General features: G+C 40.0%; 2 protein-coding genes across 4 annotated transcripts; one reads left to right on the top strand and one right to left on the bottom strand.

Annotated features, from left to right (window-relative positions):
* The first annotated feature begins 987 nt into the window (after positions 1 to 987).
* LOC309498677 (endothelial differentiation-related factor 1 homolog) lies at positions 988 to 7,284 on the top strand. The gene is made up of 5 exons (XM_082169521.1): positions 988 to 1,148; positions 2,658 to 2,709; positions 5,372 to 5,532; positions 5,941 to 6,034; positions 6,954 to 7,284. The coding sequence occupies exons 1-5, from the start codon at positions 1,071 to 1,073 to the stop codon at positions 7,013 to 7,015; spliced, it is 447 nt and encodes a 148-aa protein (XP_082025647.1). The 5' UTR covers positions 988 to 1,070; the 3' UTR covers positions 7,016 to 7,284.
* Positions 7,285 to 7,897: 613 nt separating this feature from the next.
* dqx1 (DEAQ box RNA-dependent ATPase 1) lies at positions 7,898 to 25,084 on the bottom strand. Of its 3 annotated transcripts, none has more exons than XR_014206078.1 (13): positions 24,776 to 25,084; positions 22,098 to 22,445; positions 21,323 to 21,516; positions 20,381 to 20,762; positions 17,941 to 18,210; positions 17,493 to 17,592; positions 16,135 to 16,290; positions 14,415 to 14,606; positions 12,205 to 12,330; positions 11,391 to 11,581; positions 10,943 to 11,133; positions 9,443 to 10,676; positions 7,898 to 9,329 (listed from the first exon to the last, which is right to left on the bottom strand). XR_014206078.1 is itself a non-coding variant. In XM_082169932.1 (12 exons), the coding sequence occupies exons 2-12, from the start codon at positions 22,386 to 22,388 to the stop codon at positions 10,496 to 10,498; spliced, it is 2,274 nt and encodes a 757-aa protein (XP_082026058.1). In that variant the 5' UTR covers positions 22,389 to 22,445; positions 24,776 to 25,084; the 3' UTR covers positions 7,898 to 10,495. The 3 variants fall into 3 exon arrangements, 1 of the variants encoding a protein (XP_082026058.1); XR_014206079.1 differs by having other exon boundaries at positions 7,898 to 9,523; positions 9,568 to 10,676; XM_082169932.1 differs by having other exon boundaries at positions 7,898 to 10,676.
* Between the last annotated feature and the right edge of the window lie 575 nt (positions 25,085 to 25,659).

Below are 25,659 nucleotides of genomic sequence, written 5' to 3'. Positions count from 1 at the left end.
CATATGTGTAATTCAGGGCACAGTTCAGACGGAATAAAAAGATAAGTTGTCTCTCGCCATTGACTACCATACATATTTTTTCCGAAAAAAGGTCCCATGAGCCGGAAGCGGAGGGGAGGGACTTAAGGCGGCCGCACACCGGACGCGCAGCTCAGCGCCGCGCCGCGCCACGTCTAGGACAACTGTCACCTGAAAATCCGATAACATCAGCAATTTTCTGATTTCTGTAAATAAATATAAAACTAAATGTATATTGCAGCACAGGGTGAGGTCCGTATATATATTAACTACGATTTGAGACACATACATGTAAATTTAATATAAAACTATGTAAATGGCGCTCTGTGGCGCGGCAGGATTTTGAACACGGTCCTGAGCCGCCGCGGACAGACGCCGAAAGGCGCCGCCGGTGTGTGTACTCTCATAGAGAATAGTGTGTTCGAATTTAAAAGACGTGGCGCTGCGCGGCGCGCCGCTGAGCTGCGCGTCCGGTGTGCGACCCCCTTTAGGCTCTCTATTAAAGTCCCCCTGTCGTCAATAATATTTTCCCTTAAAACTCATCTTTGATCACTAAAATTACATATTTAAATGTTTTTTACTTGAAAATTAATATCTTGAACACCCTTGCCTTATTTAGTATGGACGGTTGTATGAATATGCAAATGAGCCCCGCCTCCACTCACTCACTCAGCTCAGAGATCCACTGGTTGACGATCACACGTTGATCTGATTGGTTAAAAGGTAGTTTGTGACGTCAGAAACACCAGCGATTTCAAAGCGTGTGTTTGAGACTGTCTTTGGTTCACTGCAGTTTTAAGGAGGAAATACTCAGCAATGCTGTCGACTTATGAACTTACACACGGTTTGTCTTAAAGCAGATTAAAAACACCTCATTTATAATAATTACTGCAATATTCCAGGAAGTGTCTTGTGATGTCACGCTGACTGACGGCTGGAACTGCTGGTGTCGCTGTTGGCGTTCAGAGACTCTCTGCTCCAGCGGATCTGGTTCTAATCTCACACACACACACACACACACACACACACACACACACACACAGAGAGACAGCATGGCCGAGAGCGACTGGGACACAGTGACCGTGTTGAGGAAGAAGAACCCCTCTGCCTCTCAGTCCAAATCCAGACAGGTGAGTGTGTTCTGATGATCCGGATCACGGTTCGGGTTCCGGTTCGGGTTCGGCTGGCCAACACGTGGCGCGCGCTGGAATCTAGAATATTCCCTCGATCCACAACAAAGTTACATGTTCATTTTTTCTTGTTCTTGTTGTTTGGACAAACAGAAACAATGTCTGAAATGTGAAACAAGTGCTGTGAAACAAGATGTAATGTGGAAAGTGCTTTACAAAATAAACTGAATTTGCATTGAAAGCAAATGCGAAGCATGGCAATAAAATGACTAATGAAATATGCGTAACGTTAACACTTTACCATAAGCTTCATTAGTTAATGTATGAACTAACAATGAGCAATACATTTGTTACAGTCTTTATCTTTGTTAATGTTAGTTAATTTAAGTCCAGCTGTTCATTGTTTGTTCATGTTAGTACTAATGTTAAACAAACACAACCTTTGATTTTAATAACGTATTAGTAAATGTTGAAATTAATATTAACTAAGATTATTAAATGCTGTAGAAGTATTGCTCATTCTTAGTTCATGTTAACTAATTATAACCGAAAATAGAATATTCTCTCGATCCACAACAACTCTATAGAGTCACGTGTTTCATCTTCATCTTCATCTTCATCTTCATGTCTGGACAAACAGAAACAGTGTCTGAAATTTAAAACAAGTACAAGTTTCTTGCAGCCATACTTAGTTCACTTGAAGTGTGCTGTTTATTTTATAGTATGATTAAGTATTATTTAAGTATATTTTAGTTGTGATTATTACATTGTAGTAAAGCATAACTTTAAGTGTGTTTAGTGTACTTTTGTGTACTAAGTAAATTGGAACAACTTCTAGTATACTTTAAGTATATGCCTGTATGGACTAATTACTTGCTTGATTAGTGATATTAAAGTGTACTTTATTTGTGTTACAAGTACATTAAAAATTCATTACGAGTGTCTTCGAAACATACTAGCGATAGACCATAAGTGTATTATATTTGAGTGAAAAGTATATGCTCAATAATACCTTTGACTTACTCCAAATATCACTCATGGCACACTCTGTCTTCAATAACACATGCACATTAACAAACAATTATTACTTTGTACAAAATACTATTGTATACTATAATGTATTTTGAAAGTACACTTACGGTGATCATTTCCAGCGCACAGTTAAAAATATACCTAAAATATATTTTTAATAAAGTGCAAATAAATACACTTTTAAAAAATAAACAATGTTCACTTCAAGTATATTTTTCATATTTTATTTTTAAAGTGTGTTAAAAGTTGTATTGTGTATAAATGGGTAAAAGCTAATAATGCTTGTAACTATTTAGATGCTTTTAATGTATTTAAAGATGGTAAACATTTTTGTTAGTATATTTGCAATATAATATTGAAAAAGGGAATATATTTCAAATATAATGAAGTACAGTATCAGGGAAAGGTGAAGCCTGGGGATAGACTGACTGTGTGTGTGTGTGTGTGTGTGTGTGTGTGTGTGTGTGTGTGTTCCAGGCGGTCGCTGCCGCTCAGAGGAGAGGAGATGATGTGGAGACCACCAAAAAATGTAAGAAATATAATACTTTAATGCATATGCAGTTTCTAATACTGGAGTGTGTTTGACAACAACAACTAATGAACCTTTAACCTTTAACCTCACACATCATCATCATCATCATCATCTACAGTAAAACTGCTGTGACTCAGAGGAATCATCTTTATCTTTAATCATATTAGTATGCTTATGTATTTTATCTATTTCCTATTCGGACACTTATTTTACATTTAACCCTCAAAAGTCCAAATTTTTTCACTGAGTTGATCCAAATTTGAGGTTATCTCAAGAAATGAGCTTTAGTTTGTAATGTTGTCATTAGTAAAAGTGTGAGAATGTGTTTCAGGTTCTTATAAAATTCATATAATCCTACAGTTCAAACTACAATCCGGCCTCTAGCTCATAAATGCCAGAGGAGAACTGGCCCCCGACTGAGCCTGGGTTCTCCCAAGGTTTTTTTTCTCCATTAGGTCACCTGATGGAGTTTTAGGACACCATTAGGTCACCTGATGGAGTTTTAGGACACCATTAGGTCACTTGATGGAGTTTTAGGACACCATTAGGTCACTTGATGGAGTTTTAGGACACCATTAGGTCACTTGATGGAGTTTTAGGACACCATTAGGTCACTTGATGGAGTTTTAGGACACCATTAGGTCACTTGATGGAGTTTTAGGACACCATTAGGTCACCTGATGGAGTTTTAGGAGTTTTAGGACACCATTAGGTCACTTGATGGAGTTTTAGGACACCATTAGGTCACTTGATGGAGTTTTAGGACACCATTAGGTCACTTGATGGAGTTTTAGGACACCATTAGGTCACTTGATGGAGTTTTAGGACACCATTAGGTCACCTGATGGAGTTTTAGGAGTTTTAGGACACCATTAGGTCACTTGATGGAGTTTTAGGACACCATTAGGTCACTTGATGGAGTTTTAGGAGTTTTAGGACACCATTAGGTCACTTGGAGTTTTAGGAGTTTTAGGACACCATTAGGTCACCTGATGGAGTTTTAGGAGTTTTAGGACACCATTAGGTCACTTGATGGAGTTTTAGGACACCATTAGGTCACCTGATGGAGTTTTAGGACACCATTAGGTCACTTGATGGAGTTTTAGGACACCATTAGGTCACTTGATGGAGTTTTAGGACACCATTAGGTCACCTGATGGAGTTTTAGGACACCATTAGGTCACCTGATGGAGTTTTAGGACACCATTAGGTCACTTGATGGAGTTTTAGGACACCATTAGGTCACTTGATGGAGTTTTAGGACACCATTAGGTCACTTGATGGAGTTTTAGGACACCATTAGGTCACTTGATGGAGTTTTAGGACACCATTAGGTCACCTGATGGAGTTTTAGGAGTTTTAGGACACCATTAGGTCACTTGATGGAGTTTTAGGACACCATTAGGTCACTTGATGGAGTTTTAGGACACCATTAGGTCACTTGATGGAGTTTTAGGAGTTTTAGGACACCATTAGGTCACTTGATGGAGTTTTAGGACACCATTAGGTCACCTGATGGAGTTTTAGGAGTTTTAGGACACCATTAGGTCACTTGATGGAGTTTTAGGACACCATTAGGTCACCTGATGGAGTTTTAGGACACCATTAGGTCACCTGATGGAGTTTTAGGACACCATTAGGTCACTTGATGGAGTTTTAGGACACCATTAGGTCACTTGATGGAGTTTTAGGACACCATTAGGTCACTTGATGGAGTTTTAGGACACCATTAGGTCACTTGATGGAGTTTTAGGACACCATTAGGTCACTTGGAGTTTTTCGGTTCCTTGCCACTGTTGCCTTTGGCTTGCTCAGTTGGGGATATTTTGGGGATATTTAATCTAATTTTATCAATCAATAAATTCCTCTTGAAACAAACTTTGTTGTATTATTTAAATTTAATACTGTGAAGCTGCTTTGATACAATCTGTATTGTGAAAAGCGCTATACAAATAAACTTGACTTATGACCAGATCCATGATGGTTCAGTTCTGTAGATGTTCATGATCCTCAGTGAGAGAAAGTCACAAAAGCTCCAGTGTTTCCGAAAGCTCAGAGTTATTTATATCGCGCTTTTCACAGTATATTCAATACAAATTGACCCATAAATAAAAATAAATAAAAAGTGCTTCCTCTGCTGTGAACTGAATCAAACACATTCAGAGATTATAAGTGTGGTTTTAGTGAACATGTTTAGGTATATATATATATCTGTGTTTTTCCCCTTTGTCGTCTTTTTCAGAACGGCATTATATTTTGTGTGACATAAAGATGACAGTTCATATCATTAGAATATTGCGTATGTCTAATCTTATATAGAAAACAACATCATCATGGTTAGACGTCTTCTCTTGTGTCCGTGTTTAAAGACCTCATGAAAGTGAAGTTGTGCTGGTCTTCTCTCCTCTATTGTGTCGTATATCTGAGAGAAACTCTTCAGGAACAAGAACACATGTGGGCGGGGCTTGGTTGTGTCTGTGGGGGATTGATTGGCTGGTTGTGGTTTGCTATTGGCTGATCTCATGTGAGTGACAGGTTAAAGCCCCGCCCACATCATCAGAGAAGAGATGGAACTTATTCAACATTATTAACACAATCATGATGTGCACAGATATATAATATATGCAGTATTCCCAGATTTGACTTGTTGTGGTCTCAGGGTCGGCGGGTCAGAACAAGCAGCATCTGGTGACCAAGAACACGGCCAAACTGGACCACGAGACGGAGGAGCTCCATCACCAGCGAGTGCCACTGGAAGTGGGGAAAGTGATCCAGAAAGGCCGACAAAACCAGGGTCTGACGCAGAAAGATCTCGCCACTGTAAGCCTGAGCGACCCGAGCCGTCTCTGTCACGACTCGTGTGTTTAATGCAAACGCAACCTTCAGTCTCTCTCTCTCGAATCCACACTGAAGAGACTTAACCTGCAGTTCCTCCACTGGCCACTAGAGGCCGGCTGCAGAAGAGACTCAATCCCATAATCCCTCATGTTAAAATGCCCAACTTTACAGCAGAACAAAACATGTTTATAGCCTGTTGTTGGTCTATATCGCTAATGTTGCCCTTCATGACGACTGTGAGGGGGGTGAATGTTTTTATAACTCATCCGTTTAAATTATATTAAGGCTTAAAGTTATGCGTAATTCGCAATCTGAAAAATTCTGCCCTTTTTTTATCAAGTTGATCAGAAATGCTCCTTCAGAAATATGTTCTGTGTGTTTGTTCACCAGAAAATCAGTGAGAAGCCTCAGGTCATCGCCGACTACGAGTGTGGGAAGGCCATCCCCAATAACCAAGTCATGGGCAAAATCGAGAGAGCCATTGGTAAGCAGATCATCCAGACACTGTTTTATGAGATAAGTCAAAATTATGACAAAAAATAATTTCATTAAAAACTTTTGACATACTAAGTCATAATTTTGATATAAAAAGTATAAATTATTACTTAATTCATGACATTCTAAGTCATAATTATATGATAAAGTTGAAATTGACAGTCAAAATAATGATAAACAAATCAAAATTGGATTTTTTTTTAAAATTGATATACCAAGTCATGATAAAAAGTTGAAATTATGACATAAAAATAATTATATGTAGACATGACATATAAAAATAATTATGAGATAAAAAGTATAAATACTTAAAGTCATGACTCATGAGTGACTTATGTCTTTCTAAGTCAAAATTATGACAAAGTTGAAATTACTTCATTAATGACAGACTAAGTCATAATTATATGATAAAGTTAAAATTGACAGTCAAAATAATGATAAGCAAGTCAAAATTATGGAAAAGAAATAAATTATGAGATAAAAAGTCAAAATTATGACAAAATGTTGAAATTGACATGCCAAGACAAAATTGTGACACATTTTTTAAAATTATGACATACTAAGTCATATAATTATGACTTAGTATGTCATGAATTAAGTAATAATTTAGACTCATAATTGAGTCTAAATTATTACTTAATTCATGACATACTAAGTCATAATTATATGACAGTTGAAATTGAGTCAAAATAATGATAAACAAGTCAAAGTTATGACAAATTTTTTTATGACACACAAAGACATAATTATGAGATAAAAAGTATAAATTATGTCATAAATATTAGTATAAGTATATTAATATAGTATAATTATTACTGTAATCTCCTATTATCACTGTAAAGCTGCTGTGAAACCTCTATATTGTTAAAGCGCTGTATAAATGACAGAGACTCGACTTGTTGATCCAGGTCTGAAGCTGCGAGGGAAAGACATCGGGCAGCCGCTGGAGGCCAAACCAGAGAAGAAGTGAAGACACTCGAATCAGCCGGAACTGGAGTCAAACCCAGTGTCAATCTGGATTAAGAAAACACTCTTCTGACTAAACCAGAGCTGTGATGCGTTTGAGCAGATCCTTGCTTCCATGAAGACTTTCTCTTGTGGAGATGAAGCCGAGAACCCACTATAATCATTAAAGCACGTTACTTGGGGTTTGCTCGACTGTGGCCTTGATCTGACATGTTCATGTCTCAAAGCTTTATCTGATGTTGAAGACTTGAATAAAATCTGATTTAAATCTCATTTTAGAGATGTCATGTACATTACTACTAGCTGGAGAGGATTTACTTTTACCTAAAAACTTTAAAGGGCTCATATAATGCCCTTTTCACAAGATGTGAAATAAGTCTCTGATGTCCCCAGAGTGTGTGTGTGTGTGTGTGTGTAGTTTTAGCTCAAAATACCACAGATATTATTTATAGCATGTTAAAATTTTCACTTTTTGAGGGGGTGAGCAAAAACGTGTCGTTGTGTTTGTCTCTTTAAATGCAAATGAGCTGCTGCTCCCGGCTCAGGGGGCGGAGCTTCAAGAGCTTGTGTCATTTTACCTCACACAGATATGCACTGAAAATTTCATTTCTAAGTTTAAATCTTGCAATTCTAACTTTTTTTCCCTCTGAATTGTTTAAATTCAGAAATCTCACAATTCTGACTTTTCCTGGAATTCTGAATTTATCTCTCAATTCTGACTCTGAATGACAGAAAACAAGTTAACAAAAAGATTGAATCTTATATTTAGTGATAATATAACATGAGAGATTTATGAGCAATTGTAAAGGCAGGTCATTTTTGCCCCGGAACACTAAATAATGTAAAGGAAAGAGAAGTAGACAAACACACATCTGCTATACTGGAATTCAAAAAAGCACCACAACTTTTAATTAGTGTTCAAATTTCCCCCTGTATTAAAGTCACATTTGTACACTCAAGAGTTCACACACAAAATACAGAGGCTTCTGGGAGAGAGAGAACAAGATTTAGAAAAATACAAAACACAAGGAGTAAACGACCTCTAAAAGCACGATACACAGTCATAGGATTCAAACAAACTGAACCCCGAACATCCAGTGTCGATCCGTCGCTTTCACGAGCGTCACGTTCAGGAAACCGAGGAAGATCATCAACTCACACTATTCATGATTCCAGAAAACAAAGGGATCATCCTGAAAAGTGTCCGGCTCAGTGGGAAGGCTGAGTGAAGATCGGAGGCTGGTGTTGTGCGGCTCATCGTGGACCAGAAGCCCGTTCACAATTACTCTGGAGTTTTAATATTGGTTTCTAAATCTAAGAGAATAGCAGAGGAATGATAAAAACATTGACAGCCAATCAGAACCCATCCTATGAAAGCCCATTTCTGCCACATAAAGGGAAAAAATCATGCTTTGGGAAAAAGTTAAAAACTATGAGATGACAAGTCAATTGTGAGACAAAAAGTTGAAATTATAACATGTCAATTATGAGGAAAAAAGTCAAAATTTTTACTTAATTATTGACAAATTCATAATTATGAGACAAAAAGTTGAAATTATGACATAGTAATTGATAATGAGATAAAAGCCGAAACTAATCCATGACAGAATGTCTTCAGTCAATTTCGACTTAGTGTGTCATTATGAGTTTTTAAGTAATTATTTAGACTTTTCATCTTATAATTATGACTTACGAAAGCAAGTTTTTCAAGTGGAGGGAATGAGCTTTCATACCGTCCTGCTTTAAAGAGCTCGAGCATTTCACTATCGTGCATTAATGCACACACTGATATAGTTCTGGTTATAGTGCTGGTTATAGTTCTGGTTATAGTTCTGGTTGAACGGGCAGTTTGAAGAGGAGAACAAACACACAACAACACATGGAGAAATGCACCGCGACCGAGAGTTTACGAGAACACAACACGGATATAAGAGTCGGTACAGGAGCACGTGTGTGTGTGTGACAGACGGAGCAGGAGTGTGTATCGACACAATCACACACACACTAGTGATGCGGATGCAGGATTACACGTTTCCAACTGCTTATTTCTGCTTTAGGGACGCTTATTTCCACCATGGAATAAAAATATAAAAAGCTAATTAAGATTTCTTTATGTTGCAATTCTGAGTTTATATTTCAAAATTCTTTTGAGTTCAAAAATCTTTGCAAGAGTTTAAATCTTGCAATTTAGATTTTTTTTTTCTGGAATTCTAAGTTTAAATCTTGGAATTGTGACTTTCTTTCCGGAATTCTAAGTTTAAATTTTGCAGTTTAGATTTTTTTTTCTGGAATTCTAAGTTTAAATCTTGCAATTGTGACTTTTTTTCCGGAATTCTAAGTTTAAATTTTGCAGTTTAGATTTGTGACTTTCTTTCTTTCTACAAAAAAAAATTCTTTCTGGAATTCTGAGTTTATATCTTACAATTGTGACTTTCTTTCCGGAATTCTGAGTTTAAATCTTGCAATTGTGACTTTCTTTCCGGAATTCTGAGTTTATATTTTGCAATTCTGACTTTTTCCCCCCGGAATTCTGAGTTTAAATCTCGCAATTCTGACTTTCTTTCCAGAATTCTGAGTTTAAATCTTGGAATTCTAACTTTTTTCTGGAATTCTGATTTTATATCTCGCAATTCTGACTTTTTCCGGAATTCTGAATTTAAATCTTGCAATTGTGACTTTTTTTTCTTCTGAATTTCAGTTTAAATCTCACAATTCTGACTTTTTTCCGGAATTCTGAAATTAAATTTCTCAATTCAGATTTTTTTCCCCCCTGGGATTCTGAGTTTTTTCCCAGAATTCTGACTTTACCTCATTCTCAGAAGAAAAGAAATCTGAGAAAAAGTCTGAATTGTGAAAAATAAAATCCTAGAATTCATAGAAAAATGCCAGTACTGCGAGATTAAAAAGTCGCAATTACCTTTTTTCCCATTTTTATCCCATGGCAGAAACAAGCTTCCACACTACAGACTGCCAGCAGAGTCATTAATTCAGTGAGAGAGAGAGAGAGTCCAATAACAGACGAGTAAAACTGCATTTATTTCTGATTGGACTGTAGTCTTAATCATGTGATTGGACATGACTGAGCTTCATCTGATTGGCTGCAGGAAGCTGATAGTGTGTTTGCTGGGCTCACTTCCCTTACTTGATCCAGAAACATGTCTTTATCCACTATTAAAAATATATATATATATATATAAATATATATATTATAGTATGTCAGTTACAGAAATAACAGATCTGAGCCTGATTAAAGCTCATCTGAGTTCATCTGGAGTTCTTCATTGCACCGCGGCCTGAGTGTGTGTTCCAGCGACTGTGTGTGTGTGTGTGTTCCAGCGACTGTGTGTGTGTGTGTGTTCCAGCGACTGTGTGTGTGTGTGTGTTCCAGCGACTGTGTGTGTGTGTGTTCCAGCGACTGTGTGTGTGTGTGTGTTCCAGCGACTGTGTGTGTGTGTGTGTTCCAGCGACTGAAACATCTGAACGGTTACTGTACACTACACGTCTCTGCGCTGGACTCTTCTCTCGCTTCCTCAAGGCTTTTATCCGGAGGGATCTTGTCCTGATCATCCGGAGGGAATAGACTCAGTCTGAGGCCCATCAGCAGATCCAGGCCGTCGCTGGGAGGAAGATTCTCCAGATAGTACTGAGGCGCCAGCTCCACCAACCTACAACACACACAAGTCCAGATTTTATCCATCATAAAAGTGCATCTATGGACTTCAAAACAGAAACAGCCGTTCACTGCCATTATAAAGCTGGGAAGAACCAGGATATTTGTTATAACTCTGATTGTATTCTCCTGATAGAAGACAGTCATATACACCTAGGATGAGTTGAGGGCGAGTAAATCATGGGCTAATTTTCATTTTAAACTGAACTCCTCCTCTAAGGCACTCACAGACAGGCAGGGATTTGATGCGATCACACTCACATTTGAGGGTGAATCTCGGATACGATGCAGATGCAGTTGTCGTGTGAGATGGTGAAGTCGTGGTAAAGCACCCAGCCGGGCGGGTCGGGTCGAGGCCGGCGACAGCGGTACGAGGAGAACGGGTGGAGGTGAGACACGTGCCGGTGTGTGAGCAGCAGATAGTTCCCCGAGCCGTCCACGTCATGAGCAACCTGAAGATCAGACACACCGGGGACTCAAAACTGATCATGTGCAATCAATCTCAGCACAATCAGATTAACCAATCAGAATCAACTAGCCCAGACAGAAACATAGTGTCGGCCCAGATCCGGCCCACATTAACTCCAGTCACACTTGTAATTAAACTCGACAGTGGCTCTCCAGCACTAGGAATGAGGAACGTCTATCAGCCAATCAGAATCCAGCGCTTCAGCTATTCAACCGGCTCAGTATGAGTGCGTGCGTTTACCTTCAGGAAGAATCCCGATATCAGAGCTCTCTTTATATTAGTGCTGTTGTCCTGGCAACCGAAGGCGGGCGGAGAGACGGGCAACTCGATTCGCTGCATCACCTCCAGTAGCTCCGCCCTAATCACCACAGCCAATCGCAACGCAGAGGCGTTCAGGAAGTTCGTCCTGCACCAGACCTCATCTTCATTATCTGAGGAAACAGACACAAGCTCTCGAATTCAGAGAGGATTGTGGGTAAAAGTAGTGAAAGAATGTAGGGAATGATGTCGTTCACTCAGAATTCGGACACCACTACAAAATGGCCGACGCCTGATATAGTGCACTATGTAGTGTATAGTCTATAGTGTATAACTATGAGGATCTAGTGCACTATATAGTGTATAGTCTATGGTGTGTGACTGATGATCTAGTGCACTATATAGTGTATAGTCTATGGTGTGTGACTATGAGGATCTAGTGCACTATATAGTGTATAGTCTATGGTGTAAGACTATGAGGATCTAGTGCACTATATAGTGTATAGTCTATGGTGTATGACTATGAGGATCTAGTGCACTATATAGTGTATAGTCTATGGTGTATGACTATGAGGATCTAGTGCACTATATAGTGTATAGTCTATGGTGTGTGACTATGAGGATCTAGTGCACTATATAGTGTATAGTCTATGGTGTAAGACTATGAGGATCTAGTGCACTATATAGTGTATAGTCTATGGTGTATGACTATGAGGATCTAGTGCACTATGTAGTGTACAGGGAGCGGTTTCAAACACTTCAGTTTCTCGTGATCCGGTGTGATGATGTCACTCACGCTGCAGATATGCGTTGTAGACGTTGATGAGGGTCATGTGATCTCCCTCGGGATGAAGCAAGAGTCGTCTGTGTGTCGAAGCCGCTTCCTCTTTACCAGCCGGAGGCGTTATGAAGCACGGCGGAGCTGGAAGTCATCAAACACACACTAAACACTAGGGTTGGGAATCGAAAATCGAATACTTGAGGTCAGGAATCAGATACTTTTTCGGTTCCTCTTATCGATTCCTTTGTGAGAATTTCAATATGACTTTAAACCGTTCAAGCGCGAGAGACTCTGTTTTCTGTCTTCATGTGTATCAGTATATTGGATCCGTGCAGCTCTTAAAGTGACAGTAGCCTAATATTCGTGCTCTATAATAACACCAGTGTTTCCCCTACCATTATATAAGGGGGGCGCCCCCCCCCTCCCTAATGGCTCGCCCCCCACCCCTGAAGGTCAAGTAAATTTGATTTGATTTTCTTTATAGCGCCAGATTACAATTTGTTATTTTATTAAACAAACTAAATAGTCCTTAAGTAATGTTATTTATCTTATTTCCATGATGGCATGTCTTTTCTGTCTGTGTTTATGTGCATTTACAATTATCCCAATGAGTGCGCACGCAGTCACATGCACATAATTTGCATTTTATTGCATGACATAAGTATTTGATCACCTACCAACCAGTAAGAATTCCGGCTCTCACAGACCTGTTAGTTTTTCTTTAAGAAGCCTTCCTGTTCTCCACTCATTACCTGTATTAACTGCACCTGTTTAAACTCGTTACCTGTATAAAAGACCCCTGTCCACACACTCAATCAAACAGACTCCAACCTCTCCACAATGGCCAAGACCAGAGAGCTGTGTAAGGACATCAGGGATAAAATTGTAGACCTGCACAAGGCTGGGATGGGCTAGAGGACAATGGGCAAGTAGCTTGGAGAGAAGGCAACAACTGTTGGCGCAATTATTAGAAAATGGAAGAAGTTCAAGATGACGGTCAATCTCCCTCGGTCTGGGGCACCATGCAAGATCTCACCCCGTGGGGCATCAATGATCATGAGGAAGGTGAGGGATCAGCCCAGAACTACACGGCAGGACCTGGTCAATGACCTGAAGAGAGCTGGGACCACAGTCTCAAAGAAAACCATTAGTAACACACTACTCCGTCCTGCAGCGCACGCAAGGTCCCCCTGCTCAAGCCAGCGCATGTCCAGGCACGTCCGAAGTGTGCCAATGACCATCTGGATGATCCAGAGGAGGAATGGGAGAAGGTCATGTGGTCTGATGAGCCAGTCTCCAGACCTGAACCCAATAGAAAATCTTTGGAGGAGCTGAAAGTCCGTATTGCCCAGCGACAGCCCTGAAACCTGAAGGATCTGGAGAAGGTCTGTATGGAGGAGTGGGCCAGAAGCCCTGCTGCAGTGTGTGCAAACCTGGTCAAGAACTACAGGAAACGTATGATCTCTGTCATTGCAAACAAAAGGTTTCTGTACCAAATATTAAGTTCTGCTTTTCTGATGTATCAAATACTTATGTCATGCAATAAAATGCAAATTAATAACTTAAAAATCATACAATGTGATTTTCTGAATTTTTGTTTTAGATTCCGTCACTCAGAGTTGAAGAGTACCTATGATAAACATTACAGACTTCTACATGCTTTGTAAGAGGGAAAACCTGCAAAATCGGCAGTGTATCAAATACTTGTTCTCCCCACTGTATATATATAATGTATATTTTATTAATAAAGTGCAGTGTTATTTTACATTTGATTACAGTTTCTGAACCTGAACACCTGAAAATCTTAAAACACTGTTTATTTCAATCGTATCTGTGTTCAGTTGTGTCTATTTGTTGCGATCGCAAATTTTTTATTTGTTCTTTTTTAATCACTGAGTGTTTATTGTCTTTAATGCTTGAAGTGTATATTAGTTCTGCTAGTTGTTCTTCTATGGTGTTTTTAAACCACAGGCAAACGCTCCTTGTGTAAGTGTTCTTCAGCCTGTTGATTTCTGTTCATGATATTCAGCTCCAATTAAATGTTTTGCAATAAGACTAAATGTGAATGATATCCACGCTATTTTTTTTACCTTATTGGAATCGAAATCAGGAACCGATAAGAAGACTTGAAATAGGAATCGGAATCGTTAAAAGTCAAACGATACGCGACCCCACTAGAGACACTAGTGTGTGTGAATCAGTCCTGTAGCGTGAGAGATGTGTACCGGTCAGCATGGCAGCGACGGTCAGGAGCTCGTTCACGCAGTCGAACTCGCAGGACGCGATCAGAGCTTTAGCTAGCGGCGGCTCCAGCGGAAGCTCAGACATGATGATTCCCACCTCCGACAGATTCCCGTCGTCGTCCAGAGCCGCCAGATAATCCAGATCCTCCAGCGCCTGCATCAGCGCCTCAGGAGCTGCACACACACACACACACACACACACAGATCATGTCGGATGCAACAGGAACTTCCAGCTCTAGATGTGCCAGTTAGACAGTGTGAACTGTGGATAATAATAATAATAATAATAATAAGTTTTATTTATATAGCGCCTTTCCAGGGCTCAAGGGCGCTTAAAGGGATAGTTCACCCAAAAATGAAAGTTAACCCATGATTTACTCTCCCTCAACTCATCCTAGGTGTATATGACTTTCTTCTTTCAGACGAACACAATCAGAGTTATATTAAACAATGTCCTGGCTCTTCCAAGCTTTATAATGGCAGAGAATTGCAATCACGTTCGTCGTTATGTCACTGCCATTATAAAGCTTGGAAGAGCCAGGACATTTATTAATATAACTCTGATTGTGTTCGTCTGAAAGAAGAAAGTCATATACACCTAGGATGAGTTGAGGGAGAGTAAATCATGTGTTAACTTTCATTTTTGGGTGAACTATCCCTTAAGGAACCAACCAATAATTACGGCATTATTTTTGTCAACGAAATTTTTTCACAGACGAAGACGAGACGATAACTGGTTTTGAATCACAAAAACTATAACGAAAATCTATTGACATTTTCATCAACGAATAAGAACTAGAAGAAGATGTTAGGTAGGGATGATCTGGGAAGAGAACTGATGTGTGTGTGGTAGATGTGCACATCTGAACTGTCACGTGCTGATCATGACACGGGTTGGCATGTGTTTGATGAATGTCGTTGGCGGGTTGTTTGATGCAAAAAGAGAAAGGCATTCACTGCTCTTTAATAGCTTTCATAAGGATTCATTATATTTAATTTATTCAAATAAATATGTCTGCTTTAAAGAATAAAGAATGATGTGTGCAAGTTGTTATAAAGAATGCATGTATCAATTATTGAAAAGAGTTCAATTTTATTTAATTTTGAGATATTTTTTTTTACATCTGTGTCTGTATTGCATGTTCAAACTATTAAATCAAATTTAACAGGTTAATAGATGTTTTCTCCGGGAGTATATCATGGGTTTGGAAATTTTAGGAAATTCTACAGTAGATTTAGTTGACTAAAATCTTATTGTATTTTGTCGATTAAAACTAGAATAAAACTAAAACAATTCAGATGACTAAAATATGACTAAAACTAAATGTACATTTGCTGTCAGGATGAACACAGGTGTGGATTTCTGATAAACTTGTATATGTGGGTTTTAGACACGACTATAGAACGTGTCGAGTGAGTAAAGCTCAACTCTTTAGCTTGTCCACACACACATTTCATGAAACAATCTGTGCTTTATCGAGGTTCTGTTGCTTGGAATATGGTTCCAATAAACATACAAAAAAGTAAAAGGACATCTGTATATAGAAGACATATATGTAATGTATATGTAAATGTAAGTTGTGTGTGTGATGTTGTGTGTTGTATGTTATCTGTATGTTTTTGTCTTGTATGGCTGTGTGGACCCCAGGAAGATAAGCAAACACTGGGGATCTGAATGAAGAACACAGGATAAAGCTCTCACCCGGCCGGTCCAGGAACTTGCACTGGCCCATGTCTGCGATGTCCAGTCTCTTGAGGAGCAGCACCAGGTGACTGAGGTTCGCTTCGGCCACCGCTGGACACCGAGACGCCGGCATCTCCTCGTACATCAGCTGAGAGTACAGGCGGAAACACACACCTGCGGACACAACACACACGACCGATCAACTCAATCACATGACCGATGAACTCAACTGAACCGAGTCCGTGACGCATCTTTCTCGGCAACACTTGATCCATTAATACTAACACTTTATCTTCTATCCTATATCTATTTATATATACAGTATAAAATAAAATAAAGTACACATACTGCGTTAGATTAAACTGGGAAGGGTCACAGCACTGGCATGTTATTGTCTATTGTTAGTTTCACTGCTTCTATTGTTCTGTAAGTCGCTTCGGATAAAAGCGTCTGCTAAATGAATAAATGTAAACATCAGACTTCCTTTTAATCATATTTTAAATAAATACAATTAGGGTTGGGTATAAAATGCTTATATTGATATTTTCTATACAATGACAGTGAATGGGACTGAACGACTGAGCATCACAGAAGCACATATGGACCATGTTTATGATGCGTTTGTGTCTTTTTTTTTTATTCCAAAGACAAATGCTATTGTTTGTACAGAGTTTGCAGTTTTTACATTTTTAATTCCTCCCCAAACCAACCCAGAACAAACTGCCTTAGATTACGTTAATTAACAGTAATGGTCTTTTGCGTCCTTTTAAAGCTTCAGTTTCACTCATTGTTAAATTTCAGCAAAAGGAAGTCACATGGGTCCAAAACAAGGTTCTCTTTTTTGCCCTATTATGCCATTTTATAGGTTCCTAATTTTGTTTTAATTTCTCCTACAACAGGTTTACATGCATCAAACACACTTTAATTTCTCCACTGCAGCGTCAGCTCTTTTCTCTCAGTGTCTGAAACGCTTCCATCGAAGATTCAGTCTCTCTAAGCCCCGCCTATCTGAGAGCTGCTCTGCTGTGATTGGTCAGAAAGCAAACACTCATTATCATATCTGAATCTCAGCTCTTGATCTCAGTGATACGAACAGTAACGATGGCGTGGGTTTAACCGTATCAATCTCACCAAAACAGCGTCTTCTCCACATGAACAACACGAACCAAACTCTTCCAGTCTCAGATACACTACAGTGTTTGAGGGCGGGGCTAAGAGACGCTGTTCAGCCAATCAAGACCAGAGGTGGGCATTATGCTAATTACTTACAACCCTACGCAGGTTCAACAGGAAGTGAGACTCGTTTCAGTTCCGAATCAATGACCGAAAGATAATACTAACAGGGGCACTTTAATAAGGTGTGTGTATTTACCCACCGGGCAGTTTGCTGTTGACCCTGCGGGCTCGAGCGTCGGCCTGCTGTCTGCTGATTGGCTGCTGAAGCTGTGAATCCGCTCGGATCTGAGGGTTGTAGATCTGTGCAGGAACAGCAGGGTGAACAACACTGAACGCCACAGCCACGTGAACTCTGACCTCCACTAGGGCTGGCAAATACGACTTCGAATTTCGAATATTCGTCGAATAAAAAATAAAAAAGCTGCACATTCGAATGTAAAATCCGTGCATTTGAATGTTTGGTGTGTCGAGAGGCGTGCGAGACATGAGGATGACGTCACTGACACGTTGTGTTTGTGTTAGCTAACCCAGTATAACTAATTTGAAGTGGTTCATTTGAACAATGGCGAGAATTTTGCTGATATTTAAGAAAGAAATTCGAACTGAGCTTTTCAGCCACTTTGCCAGCCCTGATCTCCACACACTCACGGTCTTCAGCTGGACGCCGGTGTCGATGACGTATCGGACGTTACGGAGGGAGAACGAAGCCTCTGCTAAGACGTCGGTGAGAACGACCCTGCGTCTGTGAGCCGGATCCTCCTGCTCGTCCTCCTGCTCGTCATCCACGCTCTCGGGGTCGTAGAGCTCCTGCGACGAGCCTCCTCCGCCAGCGTGAAGCTCGATCACACGCAGAGACGACAGGTGAGAGCTCAGAGACACACACTCCTTCTCCAGCGCCGCTCGACACTCCTGGATCTCCTGACAACCACAACAACAGCCTGATCAAATACACATCTCTGTCTCATTGTATCCCTTAAAACTCATCTTTGATCACCAAAATGACATATTTAAATGTTTTTTCCTTGAAAAATAATGTCTTTGTGCCTTAAAATATCTTGACTGTAACTCGACACCCTCGCCTCATTTAGTATGCGCGGCTCTATGAATATGCAAATGAGCCCCGCCTCCACTCACTCACTCAGCTCAGAGATCCACTGGTTGACGATCACACGTTGATCTGATTGGTTACAAGGTAGTTTGTGACGTCAGAAACACCAGCGATTTCGAAGCGTGTTTTTGAGACTGTCTGGTTTTGATAGCAAACATCTAGTCCTCTGTAATGGTTTGAGTAGTATAGATTAGTTTGCTCAGCTGACTCTGTGATTAACGCATGCAAAAGTATATTTAGCTTTAGGACGTAAACTTTTCAACAGCAAATCTATATTCAATGCAAATGCATCTTTCCATCAGCTCAGTGAAATCAGAAGCGTTTGAAACTTCAGCGAGTGTCTCCGCAGAACGAGCTCTGTTTGCTCAGGCGTGACACTGTTGACAAAAGGAGTCCATGTTTGTGTGTGATCTACATAAGGAGATCAGGGGAGCACTGCAAACATGCTTTTGTCTGGTTTCCAGTCCAAATATCTACAAATTCTTAAATCAAGATGCATTTACTAGATGAGTAAAATTCCATATGATATTATGTCTTGTTTTCTACTACTTTAGTAAATGCATCTTGATTTAAGAATTTGTAGATATTTGGACTGGAAACCAGACAAAAAATACTGAGTAAGAAAAGCATTTTTTGCAGTAAGGGAAACAACACACACACGTCCGCTGTTTTACAGAAATTAGGAGTTGATGTTGGTTTGATGTGACTATGTTAGATCACTATATGTTCTCATTGTTGCTGTTTGAGCATGAAAAAGCTCTGCAAAGTCACAATATTCCTCATTTAAATAATTAATGCGCAGAATAAAGGGGCGGGGCCTGGTTGAGTTAGTTAGTAGTGTATTAAACTGGCGGTTATGGTAATTAGGGGCGGGACATTTCCCAAACACACTTAAAGCACTCGACCAATCACAACACACCGCTCCAGCTGACAAATCAGAGCACAGTGTGCTTTTCAGGAGGAGGGGCTTCATAGAGACAGGAAGTAAACAGAGCGTTACTGACAGACTGGGAAGAGAGGAGCCGCAACAATGGAGAATATGAGGAGAATAATCAACATTCACGCAGGAAAACCTGCTCAAGACATTGTAAAAGGGTTTAATATGGCCTTTTTAAAATACAGGTTATTGGTTTGAACCATAGACTGTAAAAAAATATGGGCGTAGTGTGCGAGATGTCCCCTCTTGATGATAGGACCCTCTTGAAAATGAGATGTTGCATCTCAAGAGGCTATCCTTCAATAAATAAATTCAAATTCAAATGTCACCCGTAGTATTTCTGAAAAACATTTTTGAAGCCCAAAGTGGGCGGAGCCGGCCATCGCCATCTTGTCACGCGAACAGACAGCAGACAAACGGCTAGTAGTGACATCAGCGGCAATCCACCTGTCACTCAAGTGGCCACACCCTTAATTATGCAGAACTTTAAGGCTTAATATAATTTAAACGGATGAGTTATAAAAATATTCACCCCCTCACAGTCGTCATGAAGGGCAACATTAGCGATATAGACCAAAAGCTCTTTCTGCTCCAGACTGTAAACATGTTTATTTCTGCTGTAAAGTTGGGCATTTTAACATGAGGGATTATGGGATTGAGTCTCTCCTGCAGCCGGCCTCTAGTGGCCAGTGGAGGAACTGCAGTTATGTCCGTGTTGGATTCAAGAGAGAGAGAGACAGGCTTGGATTAAACCTAGAAAATTTTGAGAGTCCTTTTAGCCGCTAGACATTATAGATCTACATCATCTTTCCTGGTATTCTGCTCAACATCTTCTTTTGTGTTCCAAGCAAAAACCCATATTATTATCAGGACATAATAAGAAGCAGGACCCTCAGCAGATCCTCTTACTGAGTAAATGTGCCTTTGAATACTTGGATGTTGTTCATCACGCTGTTCAAGTGTCATACATGTTCATACATTATCCCTTAATTGACGGGACCTTCCTGGTTAAAAAAAAAAAAAATTATTTAAAACACACACACCTGAACACTAGGGAGGAACACTAGAACGTCTCCTTGCTCCCCCCTGCGGTGCAGATCCAGGATCATGTGACAGGAAGCGGTTGCTAGGTCACGTCCTGTGGGCGGGTCCCGGTACAGGATCTCTGCGCTGGAGGCTAGCGCGGGAACGCTGAGGTGAGGCACGCTCTCTCCCAGGAAGCTAGCGAAGGTGTGCGTGCTGGCGGGATCGGTTAGCACTAGCACCCGTAGCTCGCGGCGCTGCTGGCACACGTCACGCAGGAGCCCTAGCAAAACATCTGTGGAAACCGTGCGCTCCTGAGCCTCGTCGATCACCAGCACCCCGTACTGACGCAGGAGAGGGTCTGACATCATTTCCTCCAGCAAGAGCGAGTCCGTCACGAACCTGCAGGTTTACAGCACAAGCATCACTACTGGTGCTCTCACGCCATGCTGGACTTCATCAGAATGGAACGAAACTCGGTACACACACAAAACATGGACATGATTCCAACAGGTTAAATTATTAAATATAATTCAGTACCATAAAATCCCCTAAAAATACTAAATATTAAATAAAAAACACACAACTAAAATATAGTACATTCATTTCATTGAAATTATTATTATTTTTTATTTCTGTCATTTTTGAATTTTTGACCTTTGTACTGCAGGATGGTGTCCGGTGTGTGTGTGTGTGTGTGTGTGTGTGTGTACCTCATTATAGTGTCCGGGGTGTGTGTGTGTGTGTGTGTGTGTGTGTGTTTGTGTGTACCTCATTATAGTGTCCGGGGTGTGTGTGTGTGTGTGTGTGTGTGTGTGTGTGTGTACCTCAGGATAGTGTCGGGGTGTGTGTGTGTGTGTGTGTGTGTGTTTGTGTGTACCTCATTATAGTGTCCGGGGTGTGTGTGTGTGTGTTTGTGTGTACCTCATTACAGTGTCCGGGGTGTGTGTGTGTGTGTGTACCTCAGGATAGTGTCGGGGGTGCACCCGTCCTCGTGTGGGACCCTGTATCCGACCTCTAACCCCAGACTCAGGTCCATCTCATCCGCCACTCTGAGCGCTAGACTGGAAGCGGCCGCCGCGTACGGCTGAGAACAACACACCAGACCCTGAGAGAACTCGTGCGACAGAGCGTACTCCACACACCACTGAGGAACCTGCACACACACACACACACACACACACACACACACACACACACACGACACAAAGAGCCACGTCAGAGAACAGAAATAGAACACAACAGTAGAACACAATACAACAGAATCAAACAAAACTAGGCTAGAATAGAATAGAATAGAATAGAATGGAACTGAATAAAACAATAGAATAGAATAGAATAGAATAGAATAGAATAGAATAGAATAGAATAGAATAGAATAGAATAGAATAGATTGGGATGGAACAGAACAGATAGGTGGATAGATGTTGGAAAATAACAATGTCTTCTCTGTTCACCAAATGCTTTTTAATCTTCGCTGTTGCTTCAATGCAAATGAACAAGCGTGCCGTTATGTGTTGTGTAGTGACGTGTGTGTTCAAGTAAGCCAGATATGAGCAAATTCTGTGCAATACACTGTATTTAATATATCATGATGACTCACGAGTATTTGCGCTAAATCTGCGCAGATTTGACTTCCCCAGCAAAGTGAGTAAACATTATAACATCTGGCGGGTGTTCATTTCAAACCCTGATGGGGAATCAGCGTGTGTGTGATGTGGATGAGCTGTGCTCCACCTGTGTGCTCTTCCCCGAGCCTCCATCCGCGCTCAGCACGATCATACTGTGGTCCTCCATGTGCTCCAGCAAACTGTACTTCAGGCTCCACACGGGCAGTGTCTTCCTCTCCTCCAGAAGACTGTAGTATCGGGAGGAGAACGGCAGCCCGTCGTACGGGTTCACCTCCAGATCGGCCAGGTCCTCATCCGCTCTCTCGCCCTCCTCCTCCTCCAGGTCTCCGGACAGCAGAGACGAGATGGAGAGATCGTCCCCGCCCGAGAGAACAGGAGCTTTCGGGGCCGAAGACATGATGAACGTGAACGGGCCGCTGACGGAGCCCTGAGGTACGCCGCTAATCTGAATCACCTACACAGAAGAAATCCACAAGAGCTTTATTTGATATCATGCATGTAAGCATACATCAGCATGTAACGCATCTTTCCCTCACGGGTCAAAATGACCCGAAGCCCTAAAACTTTTACTTTTTTTTACATTTGTCAAGAAAGCTAATTTTATTTCATTTTGATAATATTCTTTCTATTTTTTTATGTAATTTTTTTGGCGATTTTTTAAAAACTTTATTTACCTTTAAATTACTAGATTTGATCAATAAATAATATGCATGCAAGCAAACATCTGTAAGTATTAACCCTCAAATGTAACACATCTTTCCCTTGCGGGTCAAAATGAACTGAAGCCCTAAATGTATACTTAATTATTTATTTATTTATTTTTCAGAAAGCTTATTTGATTACATTTTAATAATATTTTTTCTATTTTTTTAATACAAATGTTTGGGAAATTTTTTGTTGTTGCTTTATTTACCTTTAAATGACTAGATTTGATCAATAAATAATATGCATACAAGCAAACATCAGTAAGTATTAACCCTCAAATGTAACACATCTTTCCCTCGCAGGTCAAAATGACCCGAAGCCCAAAAATTATACTTACATTTTTTTTTTTTTTTTTAAAGTTTATTTTATTTCATTTTGATAATCATTTTGTAATTTTTTTATACTTTATTTACCTTTAAATTACTAGATTTGATCAATAAATAATTTGCATGCATGCAAACATCAGTAAGTATTAACAAACATGTGTGCCACTACTAGGTTTCCAGAAGCTGTTCCCCTGCGTAGCTTGAAAAGTCTTTAACTAGCTTTAGGATACCGCGTTTAAAACATCAGACTTCCAGTGCGTATCACATAGAATCACAGGTTTGCCTTGAAAGATTCCATCAGACTTTGAAGTTCATGATTACGACCTATTGTGTACAAACAGGAAATAGTTTTTTTTTCTTTTTCTATTGTAATATTTCATTGTAAAATTTAAAAGAGTATTTAAGAAAAATAAAACATTAGCTTAAAGCGACTCAAACTCAAAGCAGAGGGAGAGATCATGAGCTGCTCGTGTGTAAATGAACACAGTGCCGCGCTTCACCCTGAAATACGTGCATATATTTATTTTATTACATCACAGCCTTTGCCATTTTATAATCGCACTAAGTGATAATCACAATCTCAGTTTTATTTTTGCTTAATCGTGCAGCTGTAATACTTTATTGCCGGATAATGCACAATTTCTTTCAGACTAGGAACAGCTGAACGACTCTTTCTCGCAACATCGAGTGTGAATGAAGTCAGGAACAGCCGCTGGAGCTCAAAGTAACTCTACACACGTCAGGAATCCAGCACATGTCCTCCATGCAAAACACAGGCTTCACTGCACTGAGGAAAGAAGGACACACACACACTATCCTGTTTCCCTCACTGTATCACACGCTATCAGAACTGCTCCTCACACAGTATGAGAGCTGTCTCGGGTTAGTAAGACAGTATCTCATTTAGACATGCAGTAGAATTATAATATAGATCAATTATGCCACAGTAGTACAACACGAGATACGTGACGTGATGTTTGAACAAGGCACTGATGCATTTGCTTAACTAGCACGTGTGTTTGGCAGGAACTAACCACGTGACACGCCACTAATGCAACGGAGTAAAAAAATAAAAGGTTATTGAGGCTGGGTTAGGCTATATTATCATCATCTCACAATTCTGACTTCTTTCTCCCAATTGCGAGTTTATATCTCACAACTTCCTCAAAATTGCGCAATATAAACTGGCAATTGCGAGAGAAAAAAGTGAGAGAAAAAGTTGCAATTGCCTTTTTTTATCTTTTATTCCGTATCAGAAACAAGCTTCCATAGGTTTATTCTGTGTGTTAATATGAGTGATGTGTTTTTCAGTGATATTGAGGTCAGATTAAAGCGCATCATCATCATCATCATCATCATCATCAACAACAAAAGAACACAATCAACAGGGAAAACATACAAAATAATCACTGAACCTAAACATATCTGTGCTTTACATTATTTACAGAGATCACACGTGAACATGATATTATTTGTACTTATTGAAAATAAAATAATGACTGACTTCATTTGTTTTTTGATTCGAAAACAACCATGATAAACACTGTGATGCAGCATTAGGATTAAATCAAAATTGGTATAACAGTGTAATTATTTTAAATGTAATGTTTTGCATGATATGATGAATAAATTCAGACGCGTTTGCTTTAAATCTGCATAATGACCGTGTATCAGCTGACTGTCAGAGATCAGACGACGACAACACAGGTGAAAAGGACAAAAACAAAGCAGAACGAGAGGAAAACACATTTACCTGAAGCACATTTCCCCCTCAGATCCGTCAGACTAACCCGATGAGGAATAAAACGTCATTAATGAGAGAAAGTACCGCGTTAATGTACGTTACGTTACAACCATCGACTCGCGATGACACGAAATATCATATAATGTCCTTCAGGGGATATTGAAAATGTAAAACGAAATGATTGGAAGTCGATCTGAGGCTGTTTTAATGCGATATTACGATATCATTCGTGACTGTTGATGGTATTTCATCGCCAGAGAGCGAAACTCCGCCGCCATGTTGAATCTCTCACTCTCACCTCACGGGGCCGCGTCTCAAACCCCGCTCGGCCGCTGCCTAGGCAACACGGGCCTGCGTCACGTGCCTATGACACGCGCCACTGAGGCTGCGCACTGGGTAGGGCACTCGAGAGGGGTTGAGACGCAGCCTCGCGCTCACCGGGCAGGTGGAGCTGAAACCTGAAGCAGATCATAGAGATATAAGAGAAGGGTGGAGACCGACACACTACTAATACATGAATGAATGAATGTGCTATAAAGAAAACAACTAACCAAAGTAAATAGGTCAATGTATGATTGTGAATTATGAGTTAAGAAACAAATAAACTGACGTTCAATACGTCCCAAAATAAACAGAGAATCAAAGCCCTAAACTCACGCTGTAACTGGTTGTGTCAGAAGCTGATATGATGGACCCTAAAGGTCAGACTGTGACTAGTTATAAGCAATGTATGGTTGTGAATTATGAGTTAAGAAACATAAAATAAATTGACGTTCAATATGTGATTACTAGGAGTGTCACAATATATCGCAATACAAAAAAAGTATTGTGTAGTTCACCCAAAATAACATAACTGTGAGAAAGAGTTTCAGAGTTTTAGTGTCAGAACTACA

Source organism: Leuciscus leuciscus, assembly GCF_965113295.1.
Source record: "Leuciscus leuciscus genome assembly, chromosome: 5".
NCBI lineage: Eukaryota > Metazoa > Chordata > Actinopteri > Cypriniformes > Leuciscidae > Leuciscus > Leuciscus leuciscus.
Note: the sequence above shows the minus strand (reverse complement) of the source record. Positions and strands in the feature narration are given on the sequence as shown.

Coding starts and splice junctions, on each gene's coding strand:
- LOC309498677 (XM_082169521.1), top strand. CDS start 1,071: ATGGCCGAGAGCGACTGGGACACAGTGACCGTGTTGAGGAAGAAGAAC. Junction 1,149..2,657: donor CTCAGTCCAAATCCAGACAG/GTGAGTGTGTTC, acceptor TGTGTGTTCCAG/GCGGTCGCTGCCGCTCAGAG. Junction 6,035..6,953: donor CAAAATCGAGAGAGCCATTG/GTAAGCAGATCA, acceptor TTGTTGATCCAG/GTCTGAAGCTGCGAGGGAAA.
- dqx1 (XM_082169932.1), bottom strand. CDS start 22,388: ATGTCTTCGGCCCCGAAAGCTCCTGTTCTCTCGGGCGGGGACGATCTC. Junction 21,517..22,097: donor GCTCGGGGAAGAGCACACAG/GTGGAGCACAGC, acceptor GTGTGTGTGCAG/GTTCCTCAGTGGTGTGTGGA. Junction 16,291..17,492: donor GGTCAACAGCAAACTGCCCG/GTGGGTAAATAC, acceptor TTGTGTCCGCAG/GTGTGTGTTTCCGCCTGTAC.